At 38.6% G+C, this 20,513-nt stretch overlaps 1 protein-coding gene across 1 annotated transcript; it reads left to right on the top strand.

The window, feature by feature from the left end:
• The first annotated feature begins 18,235 nt into the window (after window positions 1-18,235).
• On the top strand, window positions 18,236-19,180 carry LOC142150500 (olfactory receptor 5P81-like). Its single transcript, XM_075205697.1, has one exon. The coding sequence runs from the start codon at window positions 18,236-18,238 to the stop codon at window positions 19,178-19,180; it is 945 nt and encodes a 314-aa protein (XP_075061798.1).
• The last annotated feature ends 1,333 nt before the right edge of the window (window positions 19,181-20,513 follow it).

The following is a 20,513-nucleotide window of genomic DNA, read 5'->3' as shown; positions in this document are numbered from 1 at the left end:
CATGCCAACAGTATAAAACAAATTGTAAACTAATCCATTTCAATAAAAATAATGATAAAAACAATGATAAAATAACACTGTTGCGGGCAACTTTTTATGACCTAAGATGAAACTAATAAGATAGGGCTTCTAAAAATTAAAATTGGATCTCAATGGGATAAAAATTATACACACAAAAATCCTACACCACAGATAACATAAAACCTACCCAGTAACATGCTGCATTCAATTCAAACAAATGGGGCTATTTCATAACCTTCATTTAATCCACAGGGAGAGAGTGTTTTCAACTGATAGATTCAAAATATCTTTCTTTGGGCCAATTTTCATAGAAGGAATCCCCCTCTTACTCCCAGCTTAACATTTTCTATAGCGCAAAAAGATATTTGTCTAGGGTCTGAATTATGTTTCATTAAAAAATGTTTAGTCACTGGGTTGCTGTCTATTTAATTTTATATGTTTCTTATATGTTCTTGGATTTGAAGCTTAAGCGGGCATTTGGTTTTTCCCACATATTTTAATCCACAACTGTATTCCAGTGGGTATATTACAGATAAAGCTACACAATTCAAACATTGTCTTATTTTAAATTTCTTACTTTTATCAAGATTACAAAAACTGGTTCTTTCTGAACTTGCATATTTGCATACATTACAGTGTTTACATGTAATAAAACCTGTAAATTGCAAGAAATTGCAATAAAGTGTAGCCTTCTCTTTAAGCATACTTGGGATAACTATATATTTTAAACTCTTGTTCCTCCTAAACAAAAACTCAGGTTTCTCTGGAATGATAGTCACTAAAATAGGGTCCATTTGTAGAATATCCCAATTTTTTGTAATAGTGGATCTAATCCTGTCCTCACAGCAATTGTACGGTGTTATGAAAGGGGTGTTTCTCTTTCTTTTTTTTCTATTTTTGAATATCTTAATAGATCTGCCCTATTTAGACTTTCAATCTTGTTAAGAGCTGTAGATATTATTGGTCTGTATAACCTTTACATCTAAACCGATCTTTGTTTGATCTTTCCATTGATTGGCTTTGCTACAATTTTTCTTTATTGTATAATACTGGGAGAACAGATTATTCGTCTTCCAATGCTTGATGTGTCCACACTTGAATTGAAAATAACTGTTAGTATCTACATTTTTTATGTAATTTTTTGTTAAAACTAAATCCACTCCCATTAAGACCAAATCCAAATATTCAATTTTGTCGATATCTATATTAGCCATGAATTTACGATTATATTCATTATCATCTATGTAGCCAAGGAAGGAGTCTAAAGATCCTCTATCTCCCTTCCATACTACTGTAATATTATCTATATATCTTTTATAGATAATAATATTATTAGAATATGAATTTGTCTCATAGATGTACTTTTGCTCCCAACTGCTCATTAAAATATTAGTGAAACTTGGCGCATAGGTTGTACCCATCGCAGTCCCACACACTTGTTGCTAAAGCGTATCTAAAAATATGAAATGATTGTGCGTTAAAATAAAAAATATCAGGTCACATATAAAACTCTTGTGCTTTTCAGTCAAGTTTTCATCTTGATGTAAAAGCTCTCTACATACAACCACACCCTTTTCATGCTGAATGGAGGTATATAAAGATTGCACATCTATAGTAACTCATATATAGTCTTTTGCCATTTAAACTCTCAAAAGTCTGCAATACACTACAAAGGCTTTTAACATATTTAGACAAAAATATATTAACATATTCAGAAATGTGAGATGTGAGGGAGTCAATGCCTGCCACTATTGGACATCTATCACACATCGCACCAGTTTAGTTCCGTGTGAGCATTGGTTTCCCTTGGTTACCGCTATATGCTGTTCAGCCTAGCATTCCTCTCTCATCGGACGCCATCTTGCCTAGTGGTCTGTGCATGTGCTACCCCGGGAACCTTCAAACCGCTGCTCAGCGGTGATTGGATCATCTGCACCCAGTTCCCTTTATAAGGGCCCTCCTCCATTTAATGGGTGTCAGATCATCAGGTCTCTCTACCCTTTGGTTCCTGATATTGTGGAGGGTGCAGCTCACCGATTCTCAGCATTACCTGTGCAGCTCATCGCTTCTCAGCATTACCTGTGCAGCTCATCGCTTCCCAGCATTACCACTGCAGAGCATCGCTCATCATTGGTCCTGTTCCAGAGTTATAACACCTGTGTGGATCTCAATGTTATTGCTCTCTGCAGCTCATCACTTTACTGCCTTGTTGGTTCAGCTTATCTCACAAGTCAACACCTGTGGCTTCACTGCAGAGCATCGCTTATCATCGGTCCTGTTCCAGCGTTATAACACCTGTGTGGATCTCAGTGCTCCAGCTCTCTGCAGTTCATCTTTTCACTACTACTTCCCTTCTGTTTTATGGTTGCTTGATGGTTCCACGTGTTATCTGCTCTGTGCCCCCTAGAGGACTGCGACCTGCGGTTGAGAGCATCTAAGACCATATTCCCTTACAGGAATCCCTGGTGAATACCTCTCCTCCGTTAGACTCTGTACCTCTCTGAGGGTAGGCTGTTACTTGAGTAGAGGTCAAGACCATTCCCATTATCTGGCACTAGTGACAGTATGATCTGACTATTAGGAAAGGATCCTGATCGAGAACCATCGGCCAAAGACATGTTGCAACATTTGATGGGTCATTTAGATTATCATCAAATATTGATATTCCTCTTTGGTGATAACCATATCATGCAGACCTCTTACTAAGATGTCTCTGAGTGCAGGGACATAGTTAGTTATAGGGTCTGCCCTAAGAGGTACATAGGACACAATATCTCCTTGAAGTCTTAGTGCTTCCTTAGTGTAGGAATCTATATCTAATAGTACTATTAGATAGCTTATCAACTTGCTTAATTACTACAGTATCATCATTCTGTAAGTTTTTGAGAGTTTGAACTTCTTGTCTATTTAAATTATGTCTCTGTGGAATATCATTTTTCGATGTACAAAACTCTTTAACCACTAGATCCTGAAAGACATCAATGTGGCTACTTCTTGATTCCAACAGGTTGTATTTGGAAGTGGGCTTCAAGCCAGATTTTGATGTATTATCAGCATTGCAAAGTATATCATAGTCTTTACGTGTAAAATATCTAGTAAACCAATTAATGTCTATGAACATCTCAAATTTATTGGGCTTTTTTGTTGGGAAAATTCCGGTTTAGATATTTTATGTGAAGATAAATTGAAAATACCATTATTACATAGGTGAATATTAGCTATTGGAGGTTTCATCTTATGTATTACCTTTGTAATACTTATTTCTATGAGGTTCTAACTCACTTTTATCCTTATTTACTCCTCTAATTTCTGGAAGGTTGTAAACAGTTATAAAAACAAATGGGAGGAAAGTACAGGCCATCACTTACACATAATGATCTGTAATTAGATTTATCCCCAAGAAGCTGACAGCTTGTCCCTTCAAAACACAGGTTTTTAAGCAAACTGAAATATGATGGCAGATGGCATTCACAGGGTCAGTGTGGATGCAAATGTGGGGGACGTAAATATCCCTTGGGTGTCACCTAAAGCTTGTTCAAAACTATTCCTAAGTTTTGACCCGTCTTAACTTTCCTCAGATATATAACAGATACATAACTTCCCCTTCAATAAACCATTCAGAACGTTCCACACATTTAAATACCAAATATGATGGGATTACAACAATATCCGATCTCATCCTGAAATACATGTGACTATAGCTGTTGCCTGTATAGTTGGTATCTATGTTTTAAAAACCTTGTGTGGGTTTTGTCCCTCAGTACGGGTGGCACATGGATTTCCCAAAAAATGAAAAATGAAGGCATTTCCTTACAAGTTCATATTTCTATATACCTGCATAAAGAGCTTTCAGGATTTACCCAGGTCTCCAAGATTCTCACCTAGACATATGTCTCTCTAATATAAACCTAGTGGTTCTTTTATGTTTACAATACCTATTGAAAGGAAGTCAATTAGGAAGTGGAATCCATGATCAAAACAATGGAGGGCTAGGATCTGCATATCTTAAGCTTGTCTCCTCACAAAGGGTTTGCTCAACCTAATTACCTACTGGGCTAATTGACCAAATGTTTTAAAAAGGAAACAAACTACTATCTGAGGGAAAAATCATGTTCACTTCTATGTATAAATGTAACATTTTATTTGGGCCCTGACATTTAATATTCTATTTCATCATATCAGATTTATGCACTCTTCCAGACAATGTGCATGTGACATTTTTGACATATACCTGGCATATACAGGACACATATGTGACATATACCTGGCATATACAGGACACATATGTGACATATACCTGGCATATACAGGACACATATGCTACTGGTACAGATCTGTACGTATATTACAATAGTTGCATTCTACATATGCCCGTAATTGCGGCTTTTTGGTTAACACCTGTGATTTTGGGTGCAATTGTGGTAACTTTTGATCAGTCCCTATGTAATTACAATGTTGGGAATGTCAATCATTATGGGTGTCTCCTATTTCACCTGTGAGACATGGAGGCTTTATGTGTTATATGATACAGGGCAACATAAATGAATTGTAACCAACCAAATGGTTTCCCATTGCTCATTATTTGATTGGCTGGTTTGTGGGAAAACACTTGGGATTGGATGCGCAGGCACTAACCCTCCTTTCAATTGGAAATATACTACTTCTGATTCCTCTTCTCGGCTACAGTACTGTTTAATAAGTTGTGCCAAATTGTTGTACTGTACTATTATGTTGGTGTATGGATGCAAGTACAAAAATGCATCCGGTAACACTACACTTAGGTATAGTACTATAGATCCATTCAGTTCTATGTCAGTTAGTATTGGGCCTCTATAAAGAGCATTGGTCTCTTATTGATTATGCCAAAAACACCCTAAGGATTACTCCAGAAAAAGATAATTACCTTGGATTTAACTGTTTAATAGAATGGTCAACAAGGGCTTGTGGAGTTTAGATTTTTATTACGCTGCTTTGAAAGTCAGTTCTTGTGTCTTTTTCCCCTTTTGGCTGCCGAACCCTTAATGGCTGCAAGCATTTGCTAAAACTTCTAGTTCCACAAACTGAAGCAATCTTTATCTGTGTCTGACACCTTACTGAGGCTCCCACCACCCAGGGGATCCAGGAAGACCATCAGTGCCATCCAACAATGGGCTACTTTGTCCTGGGGGGTACCAGCACACATCTTTATCATGCCTGGTTCTCCTAGGAGGTTTCGCCCCATATTGACCAGATATTGGTGCAAATTATGATAGAAGGACTCAACACGGAGGGGCCCCCTGTAACAGTATGATCAAACCCAACCGGGCATAGCCAGGTACCAGTTGTTACATGTGTTTGTGTTATTCAGCCCAAGCAATACAGGTGTTGTTTGCATTTTCACCGGTGGTAAATTTTCTTTAAATATTTATTTATTCTATATATTCTTCTACAACAGGAATCATCATAAAGTTGATATTGATGATAATGATGATGTCTATGCCGTTATTCCCTTTTATTTATTACTATATCCTGAACTCAGAGAACTTTCCTCGCTATAAATATAATGTCATAACTGTCGTGAGCTCACTCATGATGGGAGCTCTGGACAGAGCTAGTCTAGCATTGTCAATTATGCACAGGCAAATCAAGGGGGGGGGGGGTTCTTAGTGCCTGGAACACCCCCCCCCCCTCCCAGCCTGGGGTACTGTATGCTTGAGGTGACTGGACCCTGCCCTGGGACCAGCCACTTTGCAAATTGTGTGCAGATTGTTTCTGTCTGCACTGTTCACAACCATTTCTCCCCAACAAGTATAGAAAGCAGCAAGAACAGGTAGGGGAGAGCAGGACAGTTCTGACACACTCAATCAGGACTTTGTCCTGATTGTAGAGACAGTTGGGAGGTATGTCCTGCTTCACATGGCTCTGCTCGAAAAGGGAGAGCTCTGTGCCCCTAACAGTAGTGCACGCAGCATTGCCCGTGTATATGATGGCGATAGGAAGAGTTGGAGAGCCCCGAAGCATGCTGGCTATGCCCACTGGCGGTGTGGCATGGAAACCCCTCTCTTAAAATCCTGCGTTTGCCCCTGTTATGGTTTATAATTTTCTAGAAAACTGGATTTTGACATCAAAATGCCAGCCTGGATCTGGGTGAGAAAATAAAGAGGACGAACGAGGGTGATTTAGTTGAGTGTTTATTTCAATTAAGTATTTTGAAAAACTTTGTCTGTGATGTTTTATTTACATTTTTCTCTACTGCATTACAAGTTCCAACAATGCAAGACCCTGTACACCGATCTGTGATGTCACTGCTGGCTGCCCTTACCCCACTCATACTGCATTGTTATCAGATATAAAGCCAGAAATCAGCTATTAGTATTCACTGTCTGTGAAAAAATGAATTTATCACATTAATAACATAAAAACATATTTAAAAGGGATATATTATCTTTATTGCATAGAGTTTTTTAAAATTGAAACTGTTCTTTAAAGACATGTGCTCAGTCTATAACAAGACAGGACAGGTTGTCTATATATGTTAAATGGTGAGTTCCTTATTCCAGTAATTAAGACATTTCACAATGCAGCTGGTTGCAATGACAATATATATTGTTATATATTATAGTATATTGTTATACATATTACCACATTACATATATAATACGATTATTAAATATGGTACTGGACACAAGTAGTGCAGTGTCTTTAATTCAGTTTACCTCCTGACTTTTACACTAATTTAGTTATTTATTTCCCAATACTTTCCATTGTAGATTTCAAAATACTCCTGTAAGACACACTGACTCATTAGCAATAACCCCCACAGGACTGATACAAATGTGTAACTAACCGATATAATGATCAGCTCATTAAATACAAATGTTATGAGCTACAATGAAGCTATTTAAGATTTTACAGAGGAAAAATCCCCAGACATTACTTGTGATATCCTTATGGAATTGCTGAATAAAATGTTTGTTTATGTTGTGTGATTAATAAGGCAATGAACCTCGTGTTCAGGAAAACCTGCAAATGAAGCAATAAATACTCAGACTTTATTTAAGAGGTAAAAATGAATTTGAATTATGTGCAAAAGTGTGTGTACAGAAAAGTATTAATGCATTATAGTTAGACCTACAACAGTAACCCCGTTTTTTAGTAATATGAAGTACAATTGTAGCACTAACGTTTGCGCTGTGATTGTTGTAGTGTTATTATGCTACAACTATGTAAGTTAGTGAGCTGTTGTTGGTGTTGTTGTGTCTTTATTTATAGGGCGCCATAAGAGGTCCGCAGCACTGTAGAGAGGGAAAACAACAAGACAGTGCATGATATAACAGTGCAATACAGTAAACAAATAACACTACAACTCTCAACACAGCTACTGGGGAGCTTACAAATGTTAAGTTTACAATGATAAAATAAGGTGTTGTATAAAAAGGGTGAATAGAAACATGTTGCCTTATCCAACTTAATAACCAATACATAACCAGATTGTCAAATGCAAGAGGGATGGAGATCATGGTGCTAATATAGTCAATGACCTTTAAGCAAAAATGTTAAATAGGACGGTTTAATATAAAATATATAAATGTGACCTCCCTGGGCTTTAAGAGACACTTGCTTGATCAAAAATAAAACTAATGTCAAAGGCATTGTTGGAATTTTTCATTAGTAAGGGGGTTTACTGAGGTAAAAGATGTATTATAAAAAGTAGAAAGAGGTTTACATCCAGGGATTGTAAGGACTGTAAACTTTAGTGTTAAAAAGAAGATAATAAAACTTCCAAGGTCCCAATGTGTGCACACTTTGGCATAGCTGGAGGAATCTATTGAACAATAGGTAGGGGATTGTCACGAGCTGCCGCTCTAGCCACGACAACTCATTTCTCTCTGTATCTAGCCACGGTCCAGCTGTTGCCCTGGCAGCCGATATGTCACTTCCGGCATCAGGATCCTGACCATTGTCAGGGATGATCTTTTGACTGAAGCCGCACCCAGCTAGCTATCTGACAGTCAGGCGCGAGCACGAATTGTAGTTTAATTAACAGCTCCCTGAGACTGATTATTGCAGGTTGTTGCCCTGCGTGGTGATTGGTTCACTTCTGTATTTATTGCAGGGAGGGCTTAGCTTCCCTGATGGATATAGCATCTGTGCCACACATTATCTGACCTGTTTCCTGTTCCTGTGAATACTCTGCCCGAATTCTGAATGACTCTTGTTGTGACCCTGGCTTGTTTCTGGACCCTGCATGTATTCTGTTTTCCCCTGATCCTTGGCTTGTGGTTTGGATTCTCCTTGCTTGCAACCTGTCCTGACCTTTGGCCCGACCCATATTAACCTATTTGCTTTGGATCCTTGATCCTTGGATTGTTCCTGGTATTCGTCTTCTGTATTCTGTTTACTGCCTCCTACCTCTGCGCTATGGTAACTGTACATAAATTGCTACTACACTAGAGTTAAGACCTGGGGACATCCGAGTACCTGTGAGAGTAAGTAGCTTTACAGGAAAGGTGGCTTCTGTAGGTGAAGTCCTCTTACCCTCTGTTCTAGAAGTCTGTCAGTAGCTGTTAGCCATAACAGGGATAATATGTTTCATCTGAAATTGTTGTGATTATATAAATGAGTTTCTATTACATTTTGGTAGATACTTATTCCCCCAGACTAGTGAGTTAGGGGTAAATGTTTGAGTGTACAGTATATTCTGAATTTGAAATGTAGGTAATTTAAGTGGATTGAGGAAAGAATGCATGTTGTAATCCTAAAATTGCACATTTAAAAATTCTGAGTCACCCTATTTCCTGCTTGATCTATAATATTCACTGTGTTAGAGATGCCCTATGTCAGGCGCCGTCTCCGCACTGACATTTGGCGCAGGAGACGGACGCCTGCACCTTCTCAGCAACCACGTCCTGTTGCCTAGCAGCTGGACGCTTTCTCTGCTCACCTGTCTGCAGCCAGCATGTTTGACCGCCAAAAAGCAGCCTCTGACACATGTCTAGTGCCAGAGAATTGGTTTACTACTGCTCCAGCATTTCCTAAACTTCTGATCCAGTGTGTTCTTTGATTCTGACTCGGCTTCCTGTGACTACTCTCCTGTGTTTCGTTTTGGTACCTCGCTGCCCGGCTGGTTTGACTACTTGGCTTGACCTGACTTCTCTCTAGATCCTCCCTGTGTACTGCACCACTCGGTTGGCTCTGACCTGGATTGCCTGACTACGCCTGTCTACTACTGTCGCTACACCGGGGACCGTCTTGGAGAACCGCAACCTGTGTACCCTCTGCACCTAAGCCCAGACCCCCTTGCAGGGGTCCCTGGTGAATACCGGGGGTATGTTAGACCCCGCGCCTCCCTGTTCAGTTGCGCCACTACCGGTTAGCAGCCATCTCTGCAATTCCGTGACACCCTAGGTGATCCCAGAATATATATGCACTAGCTGTGAGGCTAGATAATATCTCATGAAATTAAAAACTGCCAGTCCATCCTCTTTATTAGGTTTCTGCTATATCAAAAGAGCTATATTGGATCTTTTGCTGAAGCAAAAGCTGAAAAAAACATAAATTTCCTAGTTGCAGTAAAGAGAAATAAAATAAAACAGACAATTATTAGATCTGATGCAAATTTTGTTTTCTACTCCATATTTCTTACTGTCACTTATCTCTGGAAGAAATAAAGTCTATAAAAACTAATACTGGAGGTGAAGGCCCAGTAGCCAGATAAAGAGACCAACTAGCCAAGACCCAGAAAGCAGTGACCTGCCAAAAAGCTCCACGCCAAATTTCCCACCACAAATGAAGAAATCTTGTTGTGCGATATGATTGAAATTGAGCAGAGGTGCAAAAGGCACACGGATTCCAGAATTCAATTCAAATTGCTAACAATCACCTACAAGACCCGCAACAATACAACAACCTAATTCTCTAAATCTCATCTCAAAATAGTTTACCTCTTACTCTGTTAGACCTACCTCTGGCCTCTGCCTTGCCTCATCTCTGGTAACCACTTCTCTCTCTGTGGCCTACAAGACTTTTTCCATGTCACTAACCACTTATGGAATTCTCTACCATGCTTGATTGCACTCTTCCACAGCCTTCAAACGCTCTCTGAAAACCAACCTCTTCATTAGAGCTTAACCTACACCCACCTATACTACCAACCCTAGTGCACTGGGCACATGTGCCAGACCTGGCAAATACATTTATTACATGATGGAGAACATGGACATAGTTTCATGTTTTTCCCATTTTCATTGCACAATTTCTCTGAGGGGATAAATACCTTTACACATTACTCAACTGCCTACACACTGTTTATAATTTTATTGTAGTCAACAAATACAACAAATACTATTATAATACCGTACATACATGATATACACAAATAAAGCACAAACAAACCCACGTCCATCATTTACAACCTTCAAAGCCAATAGGAATCTTCTTTCCTGAAGTAGCCTATCAAGAAAAAGTATATATAGAATGCTAACAGGCAGTCAAAATTGAAATGTTATAGCTACACTGCTAATGAATGAGGTAGTATCAACCAAAGAACCAAAGGAGTCATTATGGCACTAGCCAATGAGAAGCAGCTGTGTCATCACCAGCAGTACATATTTTTACACAAGCCCACCAGTACCCACAAATATATAAATATATATATATATATATATATATATATATATACATACATACATACATACAAATATATATATATATATATATATATATATATATATATATATATATATATATATATATATATATATATATATATTATTTACAGATTAATTACATGCCCAAAATAGAAATCAATATATTTACTGTATATCTGACTGTTATTTTAAGCCTTGTTTTTTGTTTTTATTCCAGTACAGTGCTGCTCTATATGTTCATTACATGTTAAAGAAATCACAGGTGCTTGTTATTGCTCCTCTGTGAGCTCATATAATTATTCTCACATATAAATCCACAGGGATCTCTTCCCACTATAAAAGCTGGAATCACAAGAGCTGGGGATTTCTACTGTCAGATCTAGAAGCCACAACACAGACATGACTGCTGGGAGGAAGAAGCTACCATTCCATTAGATGACTTCAACTGCATGAAACATATTGTAAGAACAAATCATAGCAATCTGCCTGTTATTATGGACACTCTGGGCCTGATTCATTAAGGAAAGTAAGTTAAAAAATTAGTAAGTTTTCTCCTGGACAAAACCATGTTACAATGCAAGGGGTGCAAATTAGTTTATAATTTGCACATAAGATAAATACTGACTATTTTGACATGTAGCACACAAATACTTGATAGCATTATTTGTACACTGAAAGGTAAAGTTGATCTAGGACATGCACTATCCCAACTAGAAATCTGCCATCACATTTTAAATTTACCTCCCACTTCAATGCAACATGGTCTTGACAAGGGACAACGTTACTAATTTTTTTGCTGTACTTTCCTTAATGAATCAGGTCCTCTATGGTAATATAAAGACCAAAAATTGGTTTTATGGGTAACTGTTTCTGGAATGTTTTGGTCAAGATGCCCCCTTGGAAATTAGGTCAAACACCCTCCCTACATCTCCTAATGCAGGTATTGTCTTTAATATAAGCTATATTATTTTTTCCATCCATTATATATCAGTTACAACATTGTGACAATTTCCCAAAGATTAAATATATTTAAAGTTCTCACCATTTATGGCCAAAATCTCAGGTTTACCAGCTCACGTACCTTTCCTCAATGTTTTTCTTTCCTGCTGTTGAGGATGTTTATTTTACAGTATATAATTATTGGTAGCTATTACATCCACTATGGTGGATTTCATGTTTGTAATCCAAAGAGTAAATTGATGTTCCTGACACATTAATTAAGGTAAATTTAAATATATTTTTTTTTTTAAAAAAAAAAATCCGTTTTCCCCCAAAATTAATATTAAGGGGATCAACAATCTCTTTGTTATTTTTCTGTTTCTCTACTGTGGTAAAATAAGACTATATTAAAGCTGTTTCTAACTTCTCTATATGTAATCTGATGATTTCAGCTGACAAGTGTCATAGCAGTCTCCCATTCTTCTCCTTCCCTCTTCACCACAACAGTACTTGGTAAGTAGGACCACTGTTTATTTATCTGTTTTAGTTTTAAGAACACATGTGGCTTTTGGCAAAACAATTAACCATTAATGCAGAATTAAATGTTTTAGTTTTTCAACCATAATATTTTAGAACATGAATTTAAAATGTTTGCACATAATTTTGTTATCAATCAGGGAATCTAATTGAAACAATCAAGTGGGCATCTCCCATCTTGTGCCATCTGCACATAAACAAATGCAAAAAAAATTAAAGGTCAAACTGCGAGGGGATCTCCTATGCACATCCCTCATTAGTTCATTCCACAGGTTTCAATGGAACGTAGGTTAGTAGCCAACACATGATAGCAAAAATATTATAAAACCAATTAAGACAGTGTTCCCAATTATTCTTTTGAACCCTGCCAGAAAAATCCCCAAGACGAGTCCTGTTGGGATGTAAATGCTACTTGTTTCTTTATATTTCTCCTTTTCTCTGCACCAAAATTTTTGACTTCAGTGAAGAGATCTAAAAACGTGAGTGCAATTATCGCAACACTTATTTGTGCACAATATGGTCACATACCTCTGGGACTGCTGTGTTCATAAACTTTCTTTACAATAATTAATTATTGTGACAGAGCACAACACTTTGAAGTATTGTTTATTTTTTTTAGGAATAGGTTTAGTGATTAAACCCTAATTGTAGCTTTTGTTCTTCTCCCACTTCTATCACCTGAATCCCTCGGCGTCTAGCAACTGCTTTTGCTTGGGTAGCAGTTGCTAATAAAAGCTGTGTTCAGGTAAGACTCGTAGGACTGACCAGAGGGGGAAGACTTAGGTGTGAGATTGGTCTGATTAACATATATTACACTCTGTGAAACTAACATTCCCCATTTTATTACAGAGCATAGCTTGAAGTAGATAAAATAGTATTTACAATGTCTTTGTGTGTGTTTCTTCAAAAAAAAAAATTAATTTTTTATTGTTACTGTAATACAAGAAATTTTAGTTTGATTTATTGTAGAGAGATGAACCCAATTTGTTTTCACTATTCTGTTCCATTTACCTTTGCTTTACACTATCAAAAACTTATGTTCTGGCATTGGGGTAAGAAAAAAGCCTTTTTAAACAGAACTCCACAGAGGGTTTAATGTAATTACATTCAGTTATGTTGAAAGCAGTTTCAATGCTGTTTAAATAGGTAATACCCAGTATGTAGTTTAAGTCAAATAGAACAGAACTAACATCAAATTCAATGTTGATCTTTCCATAATTAACTTCCTAAGTTCCAACTCCTGCAAGTGGCAATGGTATTTAGATAGTAGAAAAAAATAATAAAAAATATGTATTTCTATGTTTTGCACCATTGACATTGTACAAGGGTGGACTACACACAGACAAATGTATAGCATTGATGTAAATAAGGTCAGCATCTAATGTGATTTAATAACCTAATTGTGAACTTATTGTGAGTTGGCTTTGTCTCACTTATAAAGTGACTTGGTAATTTATTTATGCATGGAAGTATCTGTAAATCCATCCAGGGGGTAAATGTATCAATCTGCGGGTTCTGCAACACCCGCGTGTTCAGCCTCTTCCGCAATTAAATTTCAAGCGGCGCTGCATTGTAAAGGGAAGTTAACCCTTTACAATGCAGCGCCACTTGAAATTTAATCGCGGAAGAGGCTGAACACGCGGGTGTTGCAGAACCTGCAGATTGATACATTTACCCCCAGAGCTTGATCTCCTTTTTATCAGGAGTATATTTTGTCGCATGTTTGCTCCCTGGGGATCATTCTGATTGGGGATGATGACGAGTATAAATAATCTATTATTTTATATCTCATTTTAATAATATATATCAGAATTCAGCCATGTTTGAATGAGCACAGTGACTGTGCACATACAATCCCTTTCCCCACATGTTACTATGGAACTTGAATACCAGAGAAACAAGGTTTGAGCAGTTGGTCAGATTAACATGTGAAAGGATGTGGTCTATTTCCTGTGGAAAGGTAAACTCTGCCCACAAGAAAGGTTTTTGATCTCATGTAACAAGGGAAGTGAAGATCACTTGCTGGCTGTTTTTCTACCTGGGAGGACACTCATGGCCGAACTGCTGGAATGGAATGACGGTTTGTATAAGGGGCCTGAAGAGGCCATTTATATTAGAACCTGGTAGCAGGATAAATGTTATAATGAAGTTTTGAAGATGTTGGTTTAATGTTATAATGAAGTTCTGTTAGGTTATTTGAGTGGAATTGTCTGAGTTCAGATAAAATGGAGTTGGTGAAGTTTTGGTCATGGAAGCATTTGTGTTATACATAGTTCTGTGTGTTTCTGTGCTGGTTTAATGTTGTAATGCAGTTTTCTTAGGTTATTTGAATGGAATTGTCTGAGTTCAGATAAAATGGAGTTAGGGAAGTTTTGGTCATGGAAGCATTTGCGGTGTTGGCAAAGGTTATTCTTGGAAAGCTAATGGAAATTGCAAATGTTGTGTAATAGAAGTGTATGAAAATAGTTTGTTTTATGCAATTTAGTGTAAATGTATAGTAAGTGTATGGAAATGGTTGTGTAGATGGTATTGGAAAGTCTGCTATGCTGCTGTTGAAAAGTGTGGTGGAAATTTGGATTTAGATGCATAGCAAGTGATTGGATTGTTCAGGAAGTGGTCAGATTGTTCAATATAACATTTTGCTAGACTGTTGGTTTAAAGGGTAGTTTGTAACTCTGAATCTCTGAAATAATGTGGTTTATTGCTGGAAATGTTGATGTTGTTAATATGGCAGCAAGGTGAAATACCATGTGTTTAGAGCATGCTGAGTTCAGACAATAAATGAAATGGATCTAGAAGCTCCATGCTGGTAGACTGGCTGCTATCTAGAAACTCTCAAGTGAAGGAAATGTGGATAGTGAATAATGGCTGTTGGACTTTGAGATAAGTGAAATTAAATGATAGAGGGATAAATATGGTAGAGTATGTGAGAATATTTGGAAGGTTAAAATGTATGCTTGAGTGTGTGTGTCTCTCTCCCCCACAGGTCTCCTCCCCTACACACGCATAATGCACTCACACACCTGGAACAATAGGTAAAGCTTGACTCACACACATACACTTACACACACACAATGACTTGTATATTTATATCATCATCATCATCATTATCATCACCATTTATTTATATAGTGCCACTGATTCCGCAGCGTTGACAAAGAACTCATTCACATCAGTCCCTTTATATAACAGGCAATAAATGTAATGTACTGCACCAAAATCTATACTTTGTGTACAATATTGTTATGCTGTTTACTGTTTTATAATATATACATAAGTTTTAAAATTAGAATGCTAATAATACAACAGGTTTTAAATGAAACTATATTTTGTGCATAGTTTTTCTTGAAGATATGAGCATAAGTTATTATATAAATATTGATCCTGTGGATCTAAGAGCAAATAAGAATTATATTTCTTAGGTTAAATCAAAATTACATTTGTGAGGATTTGGTTGACGGTAATAGTCATATATTACGGTATTAAATGGCCATCCATACATTTGCCAGATTATTTAAGGAGATTTAAACCCCATAATCACCCTTAAAATCCTTTTACAGGGGGGTACAATTTATTTCCAAGTTCTGGAGGTCTTTTTGTAAACATTTTGGAATCCAGCTAAAATTTCCTTGGGCTACCATCCCCAGACCAATGGTCAAACTTAGTGTGTCAACCAGGATTTGGAGACCTTTCTCTGCTGGAGAAATCTCCAATCTTCCTTGGATGGAATTCTCTCATAATAACCATCAGCATGTATCCACCGGAGCATGCCCTTTCATTTTCGGCATACACCCTTTTTTACCTACCTTTTCTGACGATCCAACTGTTTCAGTTCCCGCTGTTCAAGCAAATGGTTCGTGCCTTCTCCAGGATCTTGTCTCAAGTTCAAGACAAATTGCTACAATCCTCCAACCGACACAAACACTTTGTTGACCTCCATCGCAGAAGTCATCCAGTTCTTCATGTAGGGGACAAGGTGTGGTTATCCACCTGTAACTTCAAACTTAAACTACCATCTGTGAAGTTTGCACCTCGCTATATTGGTCCCTTCTGCAACTAACATGTCATTAATGCTGTTACCTACAAGTTCCGGTTACTCTCCATGTACATAATTCCCTTCATATATCCCTACGCAAACATTTAATTCTGAACAAATTTTCTAAAAGTCATCACCCCCCATCAAGTCTGTCAGGCGCCGCCCGCGATATTCGGGATGGCCGCCTGTGTCCTTTCAATAGCGCGTATCGTTGCCTAGCAACCAGACGCGTTCCCGTTGAATAGCAACGGGACGCAATACTAAGAGCGCTAGGCGCTAATTATGACAGTGCTTAGTGCTGACTTCTCATTGGCCCATAGGTGTATTTAACCCCCTCTGGCTATCCCCTCCAGTGCCAGAGTTTCAGGTCCATTCCTGCCTCCAGCATTTCCCTCAGTGTCCCTGTTATTTGCCTGTCTCCTGACTATTGCCTGTTTCCTGTCTGTCTGTGACCCTTGTGACCCATATTGCCTTTGACTACCCCTTTGGATCTTCCTTTGTACTGCGCTGCCTAAACGCTACCGACCCGGCTTGACTCACCTTCCCTTCGGATTCTACTTGTGTACCTGCCTAGCCCGCACCGTTACCGAACCGGCCTGTCTGACAATTCTTCTCGTGCTTCACTATCTGACTCGTGGAGGGACCGCGACCTGCGTGTTTCCTGCAGCTGAGTCCATACCTCCTTGCGGTGGTCCCTGTTGAACACCAGGGGCACGTTAGATTCCGCACCTTTCTTCGAGTAGTGCCAACGATAGCAGGTACGCTATACCCAGTCGTGACAAAGTCTGTCCTGGGAGACGAGTATAAGGTTTAATGTATCTTGGACTCTCATACCATTCGAGGCAAAGTGCAGTTTCTTGTCCATTGGAAAGGTTACGGTCTGGAAGAAACATCTTGGGTAGACAAGAAAGATCTACACGTCTTCTTTCCAATTTCCTCAAGGATCAGTCTGCTAATTGTTCTATTCCAAAGAAAAGGGAGGGGGGTACTGTCAGGCACAGTCTCTACACTAACACTTGATGGAACAGACGGTTGCCTGTTCTCCGTGATCATTTCATCCCATTGACTAGCAACGGGACGCTTCTTAGGCTTCCTGTCGGCGGTCCGCGTGCCTGTCCGCCAATTACCACCCACCTATCAGGGCTTATCTCCAGGGTTAAATAGCCGCTTCTGGCACCACTAGGGTTCTAGAGTAGTGGTTCTCATAACTGCTCCAGCACCTTGTCTATTATCCTGATCCTGCTTCCGTTTGTTTGACTTCCATTTGGTTTACATTTGGGCACCTTACCGCTTGTTCCGGCTCTCTGACTCCAGGCTTGTTTTTGACTGTTCTCCAGATCTCCCCTTGTACCTCGTTACTCGGCTGGTTCTGACCCAGATTTATTGACTATGCCCGTCCACTCTGTTACTGCGCTGGTGGCTGTTTCAGAGAACCGTGTCCTAAGCACCTGTTTGTAGCAAAGACCCTAGTGAACACCAGGAGTGCGTTAGACTCCACGTCTCCCTGCTCAGCAGTACTAAAAAGGGCTAGTGACAAATAGTTTCTCCAGTCCATTAATTTTGCTTTCCTCATAACATTGATTATTGAATTCCAAAACACTACCATTCCAGAAGTCCAGAATGGTAGAATTGTATAGACCTATTAAAAACAATTCACTTGATGACCTGTATGATAAAGGCAAAAAGTTTAAAAATGAGTATTAATTTGGACAACTTTTGAATAGAGGAAAATAACTGACATACTTCAAAAAATAATATTCAAATTATCAAATTGTTGACAAATATTTTTAGTTAAAACATGAGGCTAGCCAACATGGGCATGAACTGATATTAGGATGGATAAACAGTAGTTTCTGTTGGTGCTAATGTACTCCAATTTAAAATAATATTAGTAAAATATGCTTTGAAATGTTCTACCTTTCCAGAGGTACACAAGATAACTGTTGTAATGTTTGGTTCAGAGAGATTACTGATCATTTTTCATAGTTTACAATATGTTCAAAGATAAAAATTACTTAAACAGTGTTAACTTCCTTCCAGGAAACAAATCGTGGTCAGTGACCTCTTCCTCAGAATGTGTGAGGACAATCAGACTGAAGTCACAGTGTTTTTACTTCTTGGATTTCAAGGTCTATATAAATACAAAATTCTGCTCTTCATCGTCTTCCTCTTGTCCTACATTGTGGTACTAAATGGAAACCTTGTCCTCGTTGTCTTGGTGTCCACAAGTGATCATCTCAAAACTCCAATGTTCATCTTCCTTAAACATCTAGCAATATCCGATGTCCTAATAACCACCACTATTATACCAATGATGTTAGATATCATATTAAGGGATGAAAGAGTAGTATCCATCACTAGCTGTGTCATCCAGCAGTTCCTGTGTTTACTTTTTGGAGCTTTGCAATGTTTTCTTATTGTTATAATGTCTTATGATCGATTTTTGGCCATTTGCAACCCAATGCGTTACAATTCAATAATGGTGCCCCAAGTCTGCCTCAAGATGATTGTTGGGTCTTGGTTATTGGCCTTCATTTTATCAAGTGAAATAATTATGGTTTGCCAGTTGCGGTTTTGTGGTCTCAATTACATTGACCATTTCTTCTGTGACCTCGGCTCAATAGTAGGAGTATCTTCTTCGGACACTTCCATCCTCTTATTGGTTGATTTTGTCATTTCTATTTTAATATTCTTCATTCCTTTTTTCTTAATCATCATAACCTACATAATCATTTTCTTCACCATACTGAACATTTCATCCAAAAATGGAAGAAAAAAAGCCTTCTCCACATGCAGCTCCCACCTTACCACTGTATGTGCATATTATGGAACCCTAATGACAGTTTTCTTGGCACCATCAGACAAAAGCTCATTAAACACGAACAAATTTAGGTCTCTATTATATATTGTGGTGACGCCCATGATGAATCCCATTATCTACAGCCTCAGGAACCATGAGATCAGACGAACTCTTCAAAAAAGTATTGTAAAAATTAAATTGCAATTGAAAACTAAATAAAAAAAGATGTCAATAAAATATGGCCCTAATACCGCAAGTATACACTTTTTTAAGCATAGTTGTGATCATAAATACTTACTACAGATTGTTCTATAGACTGGAAGAGGAATAACATGTCTTAGTAAGCCATTTATGTTGCAGTATGCTTTGTACATTTATGCTTTGGACTGTTAAGATTAAGAAAATCCCAAAGCTCTCATTTAATTGCTGTTATCAGTCATTGATAGTGCTGCCATGTGCAAGGCCGGATTAACCATAGGGCTAACTGGGCTACAGCCCAGGGGCCTATGGCATCCAGGGGGCCCTTGAAAGTGCTCAGCAGCAGTATTGATCGGTCGGGGCGGGGGCGCCCCCGGCGCGATAAGTGCTGCTGAACACTTTCACTGCGGTCCTTCTCCGGCGCGCTGTAGTCTCCTTACTGAGGAGATCTTGTGAGTCTCACTCTCATGAGATCTCCTCAGTAAAGAGCGTACAGCGCGCTGGGGAAGGAGGTAAGTGCCGGGGGGGGAGGGGGCACGGGCAGCTCGGATCACTGGGGGGGGCCCTCACGGGGGAATGGAGGCCCCCTTAGCCCAGGGGCCTCCATTCCCTTAATCCGGCCCTGGCCATGTGTAATAACATGGAATAGTAAGTTTCATAGAATACAGACTATGAATTAAGGGGTTACCCAAAAAGTGCATTTGGGATGACTGTAATGGACTTAGTAAATATTATTTTAAACTGGTGTCACAGTATTTTCCCAAAAAACCAAGGAAACAGTTGTTTGATTTGTGACTACTATATAAAGATTTATGTATAAAACTAGATGAAGTAACCGGCATTGCCCATGTTTAAATTTTCAAGTTATTAGGTTATCAATGAGTTGGATGTAACTGTCAACATTATAAAAATAATTAGCAGCTTAGAAGCTCGTCCAACACATCCATTAGGTGGCTGCCCAGTGTCGTTTTTGTTTTTCTATGAAATATCATCCAAAAGGATCCCCGGGTCAAAGAAAAGGATCCCTGGGTCAAAGTTCTGGCCGACGTACACCAGCGTGAGATCTGACTGGGACCTCAACCAGTATAAAACCTGTCCAGGATCCAACTGGACCACTTCAAATTGGTTTCATGCAAATTGGTGCAGGGGTTTCCAAATGGATAACCGGACAGAAAAACAGACCAAGTCCATCCAATAGAAGGCCCAGAAAAGACTCCCCTCATCGAAAATCTGGCCAGCATATTCCAACATGACATCTGACTGGGACCTCAACCCCCTGGTATATCTTATGGGATCCAATACTACCAGTCTGTGAAGTTTTCATCCAAATCCATCTATTTCTTATTATTATTAT

This window comes from Mixophyes fleayi, chromosome 4 (assembly GCF_038048845.1).
Source record: "Mixophyes fleayi isolate aMixFle1 chromosome 4, aMixFle1.hap1, whole genome shotgun sequence".
Taxonomy (NCBI): Eukaryota; Metazoa; Chordata; class Amphibia; order Anura; family Limnodynastidae; genus Mixophyes; species Mixophyes fleayi.
This window is presented reverse-complemented; position numbering and strand designations above follow the sequence as displayed.